The sequence below is a fragment of the Gekko japonicus genome, unplaced genomic scaffold, assembly GCF_001447785.1.
Source record: "Gekko japonicus isolate JY-2015 unplaced genomic scaffold, Gekko_japonicus_V1.1 scaffold1889, whole genome shotgun sequence".
Classification (NCBI taxonomy): Eukaryota; Metazoa; Chordata; class Lepidosauria; order Squamata; family Gekkonidae; genus Gekko; species Gekko japonicus.
The window spans coordinates 263482-278475 of NW_015162006.1; the positions used below are offsets into that span (position 1 = coordinate 263482).

The window sequence follows — 14994 nt, forward strand, 5'->3', positions numbered from 1 at the left end:
TGTTGGAAAGTCACAGGCAGCTCAACAGCCAATACCGAGCTGGACAGAGCAATAGTCTGACTCAGTAAAAAGTAGTTTCATCTGTGAGGGAGATTTCAACCCTTCCTCTTGTGACCTTTCCCAACATAAATCACTCCCCTGAAGCCATACTTTGCAAATGACTCCTATTTGTAAAGGCTTAAAGAAAGAAGATCGCATCCTGCTTGGCCCACATAAGTTCTCAGGCACATTCCCAGCCATGTTCTGCCTTAAAAAGTACACTTTTTGCACGAACAGAGCTCACTGTTCTTCACAGAGCCTACCCATTATCTCGCGCATGGCTTTTCCTTCTACAAATGATACGTTTCCTCCTTCCAACTTTGTTGGTTCAAATGGCCAAGTGCGAATGTTTCTTTAGGCAGCTCTTTTGCTTCTCCTCCTATTGCCTTCCTGAATGCAATTATTCACTTCCTCTACAGGAAAACCCTGACAGTAGTCAATTTGTTTTCGGTGTTGAGAGAAGGCCATTTTCTGTCGATTGCCCTTTAGGCCTTCAGCTACGGCAGAGCTTCCTTTAGCTCCACAGAACGGCCTCCTTATTTGGGGGGCACCTGAATGAGAAAACAGTTATATCTTGATCACCACATGGTCTTTTTTGTTCTTTGCCCTGCTTCCCCAACTGGGAAGTTGGCAGTCTCACCACTGAATAAAGGAATGCTGGGTTTTGTTGTTGTTCAGTCGCACAGTCGAGTCCGACTCTTCGTGACCCCATGGACCAGATCACGCCAGGCCCTCCTGTCTTCCGCCGTCCTCTGAAGTTGGCTCAATTTCATGTTGGTTGCATCTATGACACTGTCTAACCATCTCATCCTTTGCCATCCCCGTCTTCTTTGACCTTCAGTCTTTCCCAGCATCAGGGTCTTCTTCTCCAGGGAGTGCTCCCTTCTCATTGGGTGGCCAAAGTATTTGAGCTTCAGTTTCATTATCTGGCCTTCCAGGGAACAGTCAGGGTTGATTTCTTTTAGGATTGACTGATTTGATCTTCTTGCAGTCCAAGGGACTCTCAAGAGTCTTCTCCAGCACCATAGTTCAAAAGAATCTATTCTTCAGCGCTCGGCCTTCCCTATAGTCCAACTCTCGCAGCCATGCATGACTACTGGGAATACCATTGCTTTGACTATGCGGACTTTTGTTGGCAGGGTGATGTCTCTACTTTTTATCATGCTGTTTAGGCTCGCCATCGCTTTCCTCCCAAGGAGCAGGCGTCTTTTAATTTCATGGCTGCTGTCACAGTCTGCAGTGATCTGGGATCCCAGGAACGTGAAGTCTGTCACTACTTCCATGACTTCCCCTTCTATTTGCCAAGGAGTGATGGGGCCGGATGCCATGAGAAAGCAATTAATGCTGGAGACAGTTAACATGTGGCCTGAAACTGGGACACCATCCCCACAGGTGTAGCGACATACTCAGGTCTCTACAGAGGCCCTGCTCCACACAACCTAGGCTTGCCTTTCCCCCAGTGGGGGCCGAACACCTGCCCACATCCAGTCTGCACCACTATGTCATTTTGGGCAAAACCTGGAAGTGACATAAGGTAGCTCTGGGAATTGCCAGAAACTTTGTGGTTTTAGCATAGAGTTTCCAGCAATTGCTAGAGCTACCCTATATAACTTCTGTGTTTTCCTTGCAAGTGACATAGCACTTCACAGGACACTGTGGGTCCCCGCCTCTTCCCTGCCCCCACTACTCCTTCTAGTTGCCAGGCGTGGCCTGACAATCCTAACACATCACTGTCTGACATGCTGTGGGTGGTTATGTGGGATACGTCTTTGTTAACGGCAGCTCTGAGGTTATGAAAGTTGGGAACCAATCAGCTACAGAGGGCAAACTGACTGAAAACTGGAGCATGGATTTTTGCTTTAAATATGAACCTCGTTTCACCAAGAGGCATTCAAGTGACATAACAAAGTACCGGTACTCTTTCTGTGAAAATAAGATGTTAAGTGTATATAAAAGCAATCAGATAATACCTACTGAGGATGCTACAAGTCAAAGAAGAGAAACAGTATTTTCAGTAACAGAAATATTTTCTCTCTCTTCAAATAGGTCCATCAGTGGCAATTAACTACGGTTGCTAAATGGAACCTCCATGTTTAGGATATAATTTATGGAGCAACAACCTGCTCCGAGTCCATCCAGGGAAACACAGTTGGCCACTATGGAGAACAGTATGCTGGACTGGATGTATCATTGATCTGACCCAGTAAGCCTCTGGTCTGATCCAGCAGGGCTCTTCTTCTGTTCCTATGAACCGATTTATGGAAGACTAGGAAAAAGGCCCATTGTGGAAATAAATACAATGGCCTCTAGAAAGAGGCTCTGGGCGGGTGCCCCGACCTGGGACACTCAGTGTCAATTTGCTGTGACGACTTCAGCAGGGTATCATGACACTGAGTCCACCATTTTCTCCGGAGGAACTGATCTCTGCTACCTGAAGAACAGTTGTAATTTTGAGTGATCTCCAGTCCTCACCTGGAGATTGGCAACGGTGGTTCCCCAGAAGGGAATAGTTGGTTTGTAGGATGGAGTCTATGGCTTTGTACCTGTCCGAGGTCCCACGCCTCCTGAAACCTCACCCTCTCCAGGCTCCATCCCTCACATCTCCAGGAATTTCCCACCTGGAGTTGGCAACCCTATCTCCTTCCCAGCCAATCATCAACCTACCTTTATTTCCCCCTCACTCTTCAGCTTTCCACCCCCCACACACCTGCAGCCTCTCCCGTGCTCTGAAGCTCTGACTGCTACGTCACATTGGCTGTCATATGGGGGCCACCTCAGCAGCATATAAGGATACAGAGCCCACCATTTTCTCCAGGGGAACTGATCTCTGCCATCTGGAAAGCAGTTATTTATTTATTTATTTATTATATTTATACCCCGCCCATCGGACTCGACTGTGCGACTGAACAACAACAACAACATCCCGCAAGCAGGCTCAGGACGGCTAACAAAACAGTACAATGTACCTGATTGACATACATAAAGCTTAAAAACTCTATAAAATCTCATAAACAAATAATTTAAAACATAAGTTGTTAACAATAAAATGCATACAGTACTACAAATGAGATGGCGTGCTTCCAGATCTCATTCTGCGTTGTTCCACCGCTCATCATCCTCGCGCCGGAAGGCCTAGCAATATGTCAGGGCCAGATCTAAGATCCAAGCATTCACTAGGATCATTGGTGGTAACAGTGGTGGCGGCTCCTATTGAAAGGCCTGGTGGAAGAGCTCCGTCTTGCAGGCCCTGCGGAACAGCTGTAATTCTGAGTGATCTCCAGCCCTCACCTGGAGACTGGACACATTTTACCTCAGAACAGCAAAACTGTTTAGAATGTTAGAGGCAAAAGCCAATCAAGTCGCATATGCAAACGTCCTCTGTGTTCCGAGGCAAAGGCCAATGAGGCTGCATATGCAAATAACCTCTGTGTTCTGACTGGCTATGAGAAGGAGAGGAACAGCAAAATGTTTAGAATGTTGGAGGCAGGACTCAGGCGAAGCAGACAGTGGATAGGGAGATCCTCTGAATGACAGATCAGAGAGCAAACTGATTTTTGGAGCGTGTGGAATGTTCTACAGAAGTGCCACCACCATTCGGCTTTTATTTATAAGGGAGATAGGTCTATCAGCAGCTAATACTCATAATGACTAAAGGGAGCCTCCACATTCAGAGGTAGTAAGCTTCTGAAAACCAGTGCCAGAAGGCAACATCAGGGGAAGGCCCTGGCCTATATTCCTCTGTTGTTGGCCCTTCATAGTAACTGGTTGGCCAGTGTATGAGATTGGATGCTGGACTAGATGGACCCCTGGTCTGATCCAGCAGAGCTCTTCTTCTGGTCTTATGTAAAAAACAGAACATTTCAGCAAGCATGCTTGAGAGTGACTTGGTGGGAGAGCACCTGCTTTGCATGCAGAAGATCCCAGGTTTATTCCTCAGCATTTCCAGTAAAAAGAATCATATATTTACAGGAAAACCAGGGCCAACTGGAAGAAACCACTGGGGCTGATCTGATTCTGAGACCAGAGTTTATATGCACAGCTAAAGTAACTAGCAGTTCGAAAGCAAGAAATTGCAAGTAGATAAATAGGTACCACTTCGGTGGGAAGGTAACAGCGTTCCGTGCGCCTTGGTGTTTAGTCATGCCGGCCACATGACCACGGAAACGTCTTCGGACAGCGCTGGCTCTTCGGCTTTGAAACGGAGATGAGCACCGCAACCCTAGAGTCGGATTCGACTGGCTTTCGAGCAAGGGAACCTTTACCTTTACCTTTTTAAAGTAACTAACAACAACAACAACAACAAAAACCCTGGATTTTCAACACCCGTACAAGTAATCATGCACACCAATTCATTACAGGCTACGAACATCTTCAATAGGCCACTTACGGTAACGGCAGCCTGAATCTCCTCCAAGTTGAGACCATCCCGAACAACATTTGTACACCGTCTGGTACTGCATACTGTATACTTGCTTATTTTCCACATAATACACCGTCCTGAAATAGAAAGCATACAGATTATGTTGTATGCACAGCTCAGTAATAGACACGTCTGTGCTTAACTATAGCCGTTGACCAAATGTACAAGATCCAGGCCAAAACTTAGAAAAACATAGCATAAATCATAGGGTTAATCCTCAATTAAGAAGGTCGAATCTGGAACATACGTCTGCCCAGGGATCATTTCATAGAGGAAGAGGTGCAGGAGCTTATTAGCATAACTCATTAGCATAACTTATTTGCATATGCTACAACCCCTGACATCACCGGAACTGTGTCAGAAGACAACACCCACTGCTCAGACTCCACTGGACTGTTTTGGATTGCTAGCTATTGGGGGGGGGGTGTTTCCCAACACAGATCTGCCCTCACAGAGGAGGGAGAGCTTGTACCCGAATAAAACTTGGTCATAAAGCTGCCACTGGACTGTTTTGGATTGCTATCTATGGGGGGGGGCTCTGTAACTTACGGGAGCAGGGGGTGGGGCTTGTTGCACGTGCCCGCCCTCTGGGCTCTTTACTGCCGGAGCTCCGCTCCTGTGCGCTCCTGCAGGAAATGACCCCTGCGTCTGCCACTATTCTGTATCAGGTTCTCTGCATTGAGGTACTCCGGGATAAGGCCCACTTGATTCCACCAGCCCCTTCTCCTATTTAAGACAAAAAGGGAGTGGATCTTTCCAGCCAGTTCTTAGAAAGGACAGAAAGCATCTTTAATTTAAATTCCATAAGGGTTTTTTTTCAGGCAGAATGGATAGTGTTAGATCGATAGCCTCAGACGTGAGGGTCACTCAAAGCAAGGCCTTCAAAGATGACCAAAGAGGTTGGGTAGGTTCATATGGGAGTAGGGGGTCCTTAAGGTGTGCTGGCCCCAACCCAAATAGGGCTTTAAAGGTCAATATCAGCACCTTGAACAGAGCACAGAAGTAAAATGGGAACCAGGGCAGATGGAACCAGACTGAAGTGTTTTGGTGTACAGGTGAGCACTACTGCTGAGACTAAATTGGGAACCAGTGCAGATGGAAGAAGACTGCTGTATAGGTGAGCATACTACTGCTGAGACCAAATTGGGAACCAGTGCAGATGGAACAAGACTGAAGTACTTTGGTGTATAGGTGAGCAATACTACTGAGACCAAACTGGGAACCAGTGCAGATGGAAGAAGACTGAAGTTATATGGTACACAGGTGAGCACAAATGCTGAGATCACCAGGAGCAGAGGTGACAGGCAGGCTTTGAGCATGTCCAGATCTGCTCTCGGATGACAGCCTCCTACCTCCAATTTCCAGCAGTCATTAATGGGGCCAGAAAGAGAGTAGGAAGCTGCCATTATATCTGGATCAAATAGAAATCTGCTATTCTCCATTCATTCATTCATTCCAAAACTTTACAGGCTGCCTCTCCAGAGAACCTGCTTGAGGTGGCATACAAAACAAAACATGATAAAAGGCTAAAAAGTGCTATAAACAAACTGTGAAAAGCCCAAGCCATTACAAACCTAGACGGAGCATTAAAAAAAATAGCACAAAACATTTAAACAGCTGAAAAATGAGCCTCCCAAAACAGTCCTTGGGCTAAAAGATGACAGTTTAAAAGATAAGCCCCATAACTGGGTAAAAAAGAAATGCCTAGGTTAAAAAAAGAATATTTTAGCCTGGTGCCTAAAAGAGAGTTAGGGTCAGCACCAGTTGAACCTCAAGAGGAAGGGTGTTCCACAGGTGTGGTGCCATCACTGAAAACGCCCTGTCTCTACTTGCCAACCACCTCACCTCTGCAGGCGAGGGTACAAGTTTGAAATGAGGATCTTAACTGGTGAACTGTGGTCCATCAAGTACCCTATTCCCAAGCTGTTTAGGGCCTGTAAGCACCAGCACTTTATGCTTGATGATTTCATGCTCATAGCTATTTAATGTAAATTCCCTTGATATCATTCCCTTGAAAAGTGGTACATCAATATCGCAAATAAAACAATACTTCTCAGAGCGATGCTCCCCCAGTCCCATCAAGTTTTAGAATGGGCATTTTCCCATAAAAGTTGTGTGAACAGCTGAAGCAGATGCAGGGCCTCTTCTACAGTGGCCCAAAGAATACGTAGGTGCAGAGAAGTACTGAAATACTGCATAAGAAATCTGCTTTCCAGTTTCACCAGGCTTTTGAAAGCAGTTAAATAAGATTGTTTTAGCTTCACTGCCACTTTAAAAAAAAAACCCTAATTTTCAAAATATCCCTTTGGCAGGACATTAAATTGTTTGCTCCAGAAGCAAGAGGAATGTAAGAGAGAGAGCGAGAGAGAGAGAGCTTCCTGCACAACAAAGAATGCCAGGTGCATCCATCAAAAAAACATCTGTCCACACAAATCCTGGCTACTAAATACGGGCAATGTGTTTTCAGAGAACAGCTCCCAAGCAAATTAAGAACTGTAAAATAGTTTGCCCACCAAATTACATAATAATCAAGTGAGTGATCATTTGGCTTTTAATCAATAATTAACTGGTTAAATTTAAGTAGGGTTGCCAAGTCCGGACTTACCTGCTGGCGCAGGACTTTGGGTTCGCTCCCGGTGTGCGCGCATGCCCGGCGTCATGACGTCACAGGGAAGTGACGTGCACGCGGGGGTGGGGTTTCCCCCGGGGCCCGATTCCATGGGGGCAGAAATCGGGCCTCCAAAGCGGGGGGAAATCCACACCCCGGGGGGATTTGGCAGCCCTAAATTTAAGTGAGTAGCCATGATGGTCTGAAGCAACAGAACCAAGTTGGAGGCCAGTGGCGCCTTTAAGACCAACAAAGTTTGATTCTGGGTATAAGTTTTCTTGTGCATGCAAATGTGCATCTGATAGAGCTGCTGGGAGCAGGGGGTGGGGCTTGTTGCATGTGCCTGCCCCCTGGGCTCTTTACTGCCGGAGCTCCGCTCCTGTGCGCTCCTGCAGGAAATGACCCCTGGGTCATGAAAGCTTATACCCAGAATCAAACTTTGTTGGTCCTAAAGGAGCCACTGGCCTCAAACCTGGTTAAATTTAAGTAAATCTGCATGCTACCCCAGTCCCCAAGACAGATGCTTAGGACTGAGGGCAACATTTGAAATCTGCAGCTGCATCTCCCAAACCTTTACATTCATAGCATGAGTGAGGGGTGCGTGTGTCTGTTTATCTGGTCAACAAGTGCCTCAAGGTGGAAGGGGACAATTTTGACTTAAAAATGGGATGGGGGATGGCCAAAAAACCCTCCCACAGTGATGCACTCCAAATCCTGCCCCACACACATACAGAGAGAACCAGGGGTCATTTCCTGCAGGAGCGCACAGGAGCGGAGCTCCGGCAGTAAAGAGCCCAGGGGGCAGGCACATGCAACAAGCCCCACCCCCTGCTCCCAGCAGCTCTCAGTCAGAGCAAAAAGCAGCTAGGTAAGTTGCAGAGTCCCCACCCCCACCCCCTGGCCCAAAACAGTCCAGTGGCACCTTTAAGACCAAGTTTTATTCAGGTACAAGCTCTCCCTCCTCTAGGACAGATCCTCTGTGCCCCCCCCCCCAATAGCCAAGAATCCAAAACAGTCCAGTGGAGCCTGAGCGGTGGGTGTTGCCTTCTGACACACTTCCAGTGATGTCAGGGGGTGTGGCATATGCAAATGGTATGCTAATGAGTTATGCTAATGAGCTCCTCCTCCTCTTTGTCTACGAAATGACCCCTGCAGAGAACTGTTCCTTCTGGTAAAATCCAATCACCACTCTCCAAAATCTAGCCACGTTACACCTCAGTTGTAGAAATAATAAAGATATACCAGTCAACACATATACATGCAAAAAGTTGCCTTATACTGAATAGGGTCTATTCTGATGGGCAGTTGGTTCTCTAGGGTCTGAGGCTGAGATTATTCACATCACCTGAACCTGATCCATCTAACTTTTCTGGGGAACAAAACTGGCAAGGCAAATATTCTGCAACCGAGGCATGGCTCCTCTCCAATCATTCTTAGGCTCTCTCTCATTTTTTTTAAAAGCTGTAAATACAACAGAATCAAAATATCCTCCAAAAAGACATGTGCACATAATTTCCAACCACACCAATGAAAACTGTCCCCCCCCCCCATTAAAGCGTTAGCTGTTCTGTCTATCTATGATGGCTCGCTAAAAGATGATAACGCATCCCTCGGTTTCATTCACACAGTGCATGCATGTCCAACCCGTTTGCAAGGAAAAGAAAAAGAGAGGGGGAAAATAAAAAGTATTTTGCCCATTTGAGTAAAAGCGGTTAAAACATGGAGAGAAAGACACGTCTGGAAAAGCAATATCTAGTCATTAAATGGCAAAACAGCTAGTAAAGTGGGGGAAACCCATCTGGATCTCCCGCTGCCGAAATCTTCCTCAGCACTGAAATCTTCCTCAGCTCAACAGAGGCTGTTTTTAACATCACAGAATCTACTTTAAAATGTGCGAGTTAATGCAAGGAACTCAAAAGATGCCTCAGAGAGAAAAGTTTGCTGGCTAGATTGAACGCATCTTTGCTACCTGCTCTATTCTTCCACCTATCACAAAGGGAGCGCCAATGTTCGGTTTCCACACTTTTTGCCTTTGATGCTCTCATTTGTTGGATAGCAGAGTATGGAGGAGACCAATAGCAACAGACAGAAGAGGAGGAGGAAACTGGATTTATACCGTGCCCTTCATTTGGAGTCTCAGAGCAGCTTACAATCTCCTTCCCTTCCTCTCCCCACAACAGACACCCTGTGAGGTAGGTGGGGCTGAGAGAGCTCTTTCGAGGACTGCTCTTGAGAGAACAGCTGAGAGAACTTGTGACTGACTCAAGGTCACACCAGCAGTTGCAAGTGGAGGAGTGGGGAACCAAACCTGGTTCTCCCAGATCAGAGTCCATGCTCCTAAGCACTACACCAAACCGACCACCTTTCGTGGTCTTCCTTTGCAGTGTGCAGATGCATGTAGCAGTATATCTCTCCCAAGATATATTTGGAGTATGTGAGGTGGCAGTGAAGCAATGCCATCTTAATAGGACTGGTAGGCTCCCATCTCAAATCTTCCCTGTACTCCATTAAGGACATAAGAAGAGCCTTGCTGGATCAGACCAATGGTCCATCTAATCCAGCATCTAGTCCAACAGTGGGTAGCCAGTTGGATGGTTAACAACAGGGCACAGAGGCTGAGGCCTTTCCCTGATGTTGCCTCTGACAGTATACTGTATTGTATCTGGGCAAGATGACAGCCAGGTATGGTTGTGTTAGATCATCCTGATCTATGGTGACAGGTTAAGCTGTCATGTGACAGTGTCACCAGGTACAGATTGCAACTAGGTTGCATCAGCTTAATTAATGGTCACCATGAGTCGGCACTGGACTCTGATTGGTGCCAGTTTGTATATAAGGAGAACAGTCCTAGTGTAAGTGTTCACACTTGTGAATGTGTTTGTATGCGAAGCACTTTGCTGGACAATCTCAGGATTTGGATGCAAAGTGGTATGGACTGACTGTAAATACTCTGTAAATAAAACCACTGTATATAGCTTCAAACAGCAACCTGAAACTGTTATTATTCCAATACGCCGTCAGCCTCCTGGCTCTGGGATTCAGTGCCTCTGAATGTGGAGGTTCCCCTCAGTCATTGCTAGTAGCCACTGTTGGACTTATCCTTTATGAATCTATCTAATCCCCTTTTAAAGCTGTTTATTCCTGTGGCCGTCGCTACATCCTCTGGCAGTGAATTCCACATTCTAATCACTCTTTGTGTGTAAAGTAGTATTTCCTTTTGTCTATCCAATTTTCTGTCAGAGGGGGAAAGAATACTGGTGGCTGCATGCCGGATTACTTGTACAGGCTCACTGGAGGGGAGAAACAGTGACTGGAGATCGAAACCCGTATACAAGCTCATCGTAAACCATTTTTTTCGCAGTGTTTTATCAATGCATCCTTTGGAGAGGAAAAGATATAAAGGTAATGAAGGCTGCAACAAAAATGGTGATCTGGAAAGCCAAAACAGTCCAAGAAAGATGCATCCTCACCCCACCCCCGGCCATTGGCCCATTGGGATGGCAAACTGCACATGACATGCCCACTGTTATGTGCAAAATTCAGGAATAAAACAGCAACGTAATGGAGGATTCTAAATGTGTTGGTTCCACTTTGGAACCACTTTGCTCCAAAAACACAATAACTAGCTGGTCCCCATTGTGGAGTTTCAGTGGCTACCAGAGGTCATGGGTCAGAAGACGGGAAACACTGCAAAAGTAAAAGGATACATCTCGCATATCCCTAACAAGGCTGAATGAGCCGAGCTACTGTCCCATATGAGACAATTGCCTTGTGGACCATGCCCCAAGATCCTTTGCAATGCAGCAAGAAAGACACAGCAGGCTTGGAATACTACTGAACTACACTAAAAACCAAACAGGACTTTCAATAAAAGCTCATAAAGGGGGTGGGGGGGTGGAATCTCATTATACTGTGGTCTGCTATAATACCCCATAAAAAAGACAAACTGCTCAATATTCCATCTGTACCGAAGGCTGGAAACTAAGCTGGACAAAACAGTCTGCTTAACAAGGCCCAGATGGGCGGAAAGGAGAGCAGAGGAGTGAGGGAAGATGGAACAGCTTGCTTGTCTTGTACCGTTTCTAATTTGACCCTGTTAGTCTGGTCTGAGCTCGAAATGCCAGGCAGGCTCACGTGCCTCCTGTTGCCCCAGGAGGTGCAGGTCACACAGAGTTCTCACCTGCCCAACAGTACATGGCCCAGAAAAACATCAAGCGCACACAGAGCCTGACAAGCCCTCCAGTCCTGCCTAAGTGCCTTGTTAAATCAAGGATCATCTGGCCAGGGAGGTTTCAGAATGGAGCTGTTTGCTGCCATTTGAAAAAGGTGAATTCTGGGATTGTGCAGTACAGACATCTGAAGATGCATATAGACACCCCAGTACACCGGGAGAACCACCGTGGTTCTTTTCTTTTTGCACCTGAGTGAACTTGATGAGAGCCAGTTTGGTGTAGTGGTTAGGAGCGTGGACTCTAGTCCAGGAGAACTGGGTTTGATTCCTCACTCTTCCACATGCAGCTGCTGGTGTGACCTTGGGTCAGACACAGTTCTCTCGGAGCTGTTCTCTCAAGGGCAGTCCTTGAAAGAGCTCTTTCAGCCCCACCTACCTCACAGGGTGTCTGCTGTGGGGAGGGGAAGGGAAAGGAGATTGGAAGCCACTCTGAGACTCCTTCAGGCAGTGTTCCCTCTAAGCTGAGTTAGTGTGAGCTAGTTCACCGTTTTTTTAGCCTCCAGCTCACACATTGTTGACTTAGCTTAGCAAGGATGGCTCCAGAGCTTATGCAGTAGCCAAATCACCTGCTCATAGCTTTAATGCCAGTAGTTCACAAAGTAGAATTTTTGTTCACAAGACTCCACATCTTAGAGGGTAGCATTGCCTTCAGGTAGTGAAGGGCAGAGTATAAATCCAATTTCTTCTTCTTCTTCTTGGCACCCCTCCACCTTTGCTCCTCAAATGATACACATAGTTGTCTTCAGGGCTTTTTTGTAGAAAAAGCCCAGCAGGAACTCATTAGCATAATAAGCCATACCCAACAGCAGAAACTCATTAGCATATTAGGCCACACCCCTGATAGTACAGCTCATTAGCATATTAGGCCATGCCCCCATGTTACCAGAAGTGTGGTCATCCAGCCACACCCACCTTTTGCTTCTTATTCTGTTTACCTTGTTTGTTGTCAAAACCCAGGGCTTTTTTTGTAGCAGGAACTCCTTTGCATGTTAGGGCACACACCCCTAATGTAGCCAATTCCAATGAGTTTCTGCTGCTGGGTGTGGCCTGTTATGCTAATGAACTCCTGCTGGGCGTGGCCAACTCAGGAGCCAGCTGGAACTCCGTTCTTGTGCGTTCCTGCCCAAAAATAGCCCTGGTTGTCTTGAATCCAACTTTGATTTCTTCGTCCTCCACAGGTTCCTTACAGTTCCATACGCACTGTTCATCTGATTAAACATATATATGTTCCGCTTTTAAAGGATCTGGGATATTTTTGCTTTAAAAACATGCTCGAAGGCAGAGGGGTGGAAAGCAGCTCCGCGACGATCACAAAGGCCAGCCAACCCCTTTGATGCACACAGGAAGCACAGGGCTCCTTCGCATTCAGTCCAGGAGAGGAGATTGTAGGCTCACCACAACAGGGCAAAGGGACTTCTACAGCAGGCTCCCTACTAAAATTATATACACCTGGGCACAGCCAGAGGGTGCCTCATGAGTAGCAACCTACCCTGGCCACCTCCCTCAGCCCCACCCTACTTATGGTTGTCGTGCAGGGCTCTTTTTGTAGTAGGAACTCCTTTGCATATTAGGCCACACCCCCTAATGTAGCCAATCTTCCAAGAGCTTACAGAGCTCTTCTTACAGGGGCTACTGTAAGCTCTTGGAGGATTGGCTACATTAGGGGTGTGTTGCCTAATATGGAGAGGAGTTCCTGCTACAAAAAGAGCCCTGGTTGTCAGCCTCCGAGTGGGGCCTGGAGGTCTCTCAGAATCACAACTGATCTCCAGACTACAGGGATCTGGCTGGAGAAAATTGCTACTTTGGAGGGTGGACTTCATACCCTTCCGAGGTCCCTCGTCTCCCCAGACTCTGCCCTCCCCAAGCCCCACCCCCAAATTCCCAGGAATTTCCCAACCTGGAGTTGGCAACCCGACACCCTGTTCAAGTTTTGGAGGTTGTTCAGCAAGGCAGCACTGGCCAAATGAATTCAGTACCAAAAAAAAGAGAACATCGGACGATGTGCCATTCTTTTAACAGTTGACAGTGGTCTTCTGATGCCCATTTTCCACCACTGCCCGGGACAGGATGCCTCCTGTTACCCCCTATTTGTTACAATTCCTGGTTTAAATAGCCAGCTGGGGAAAGAAGAGCAGCTGTTGGCGTTTCTCCTATTACGAAAAGGAAATTTGGCAGCCTGAGGTCAGACCCAGCCCTGGGCGTGCCCTTTCCAGAGCTTCTGAAGAGACTCTAGAATAGATCCCCTGCAGTGGCCAGTTGATTCAACTCCAGATGGTGACAGGAGCGGTGGGAAATCTGTCAGCCCTGTGCCGCACCAGTAGGAGCTATCAGCTTTGAAGTATCCTTAAGAGTCAGGCTGCAGCCTTAGGTGGGTTTAATTGGTAGGTTAATCCACTAGCATTCTAGATGATTTATCAGTTAGGGAAAGTTTTTAATTGTGAAGCTGTGCAGTAAGATGCTTGCTGGTTATGTTTTATTTTCCCAAGGCTATTTTAGTTCTAGTATTACAGTTCTGCAGGGCCTGTAAAACGGAGCTCTTCCACCAGGCTTTTGGGATTAGCTGCCGCCGCCAATGAAGAACGTCCTATGGTTGAATGGGAGAGGGCCCTGGATTCCAGAAATTGCCACCACCAACCTAAAGAACAGCAAGCACCGCAAGGGCAATCAAAATGAACACTGTGAGCTGGCTGCAAGCTGAGAACTTTGAATAATGGCTGCTACCCTCATATAGGTAACAACGATTGCTAGCACTTTATTATGGTTTTAGAATTGTTTTAATCGGAACATGTTTTGTGTAACTTATCTGTTTTTATGCAAGCCGCCCTGAGCCAGCTTCGGCTGGGAGGGCGGGGTGGAAATTCGAAAAATAAATAAATAAATAGTTTGCTACTTCTGCAAGAAGCAGAAAAGAAAATACTAAAAGCTGGCTTTGCTATCGGTGGTCGGTAGGCATTTGGTCTGTTCATCTGCAAGTGATTTACAATGGTGCAAAAGTTATCATAAAGCAGGGGTCATTTCCTGCAGGAGCGCACAGGAGCAGAGCTCCGGCAGTAAAGAGCCCAAGGGGCAGGCCATGCAACAAGCCCCACCCTCTGCTCCTTCTCTCCCTCTTTCTTTCCCTCCTATTTCTTTCCTTTTTCTTTCTGTAATGTATTGAAATGATTACATGAATCACCTCATAGGACTCCCATGTTAAGCTTCGAGCCAGACCAGGGCTCCTCTGAGCGAACTTCCTATTGGTCGCTTCGTAACAGCGACCAATCAGAACAATACCATTCCCTAGGAGGGAAAGACTCCCATTGGTCTTTATTCTAGCAATCTCATTGGTTGTTATTTGTAAATAGGCGTGGCTACATTAGCCCGGTTATGTTTAAAAGGAGCATAAGCTCCCACTGTTTTCTGTTCTGGTTTCTTACTGAGTTGAGTGCTTGTTCGTTACTTCCAATAAAGCTGAATCACTTGCTGAATCACTCTAAGAGTCCTTTGTTAGCGCGATCTAACAATTGGCGACGAGGATGGGATGTTAGAGCAGGTAGGCAGCCCTGCGGACATCCACACTTCGGACTCGGAAGAAAGCGGGCAGAGCACAGCAGCCGATCCGGCGGAGGCGCCACCAGCTCCGGTGCCCAAGTCTCCCCCGATGGCTGGAAGCCAGAAGTTCGAGTGCTTCGAACCCTCCTCAGAAGACTGGGACTC

General features: G+C 46.9%; 1 protein-coding gene across 1 annotated transcript in view; it reads right to left on the minus strand.

Moving 5' to 3' along the window:
* The window catches only part of MEGF6 (multiple EGF-like-domains 6), a 279570-nt gene that overhangs the window by 242459 nt on the left and 22117 nt on the right, over window positions 1-14994 (minus strand). The window contains exon 3 of the mRNA XM_015405472.1: window positions 4433-4536. Coding sequence (XP_015260958.1) covers window positions 4433-4536 — 104 coding nt within the window. The remainder of the gene's footprint in view (window positions 1-4432; window positions 4537-14994) is intronic.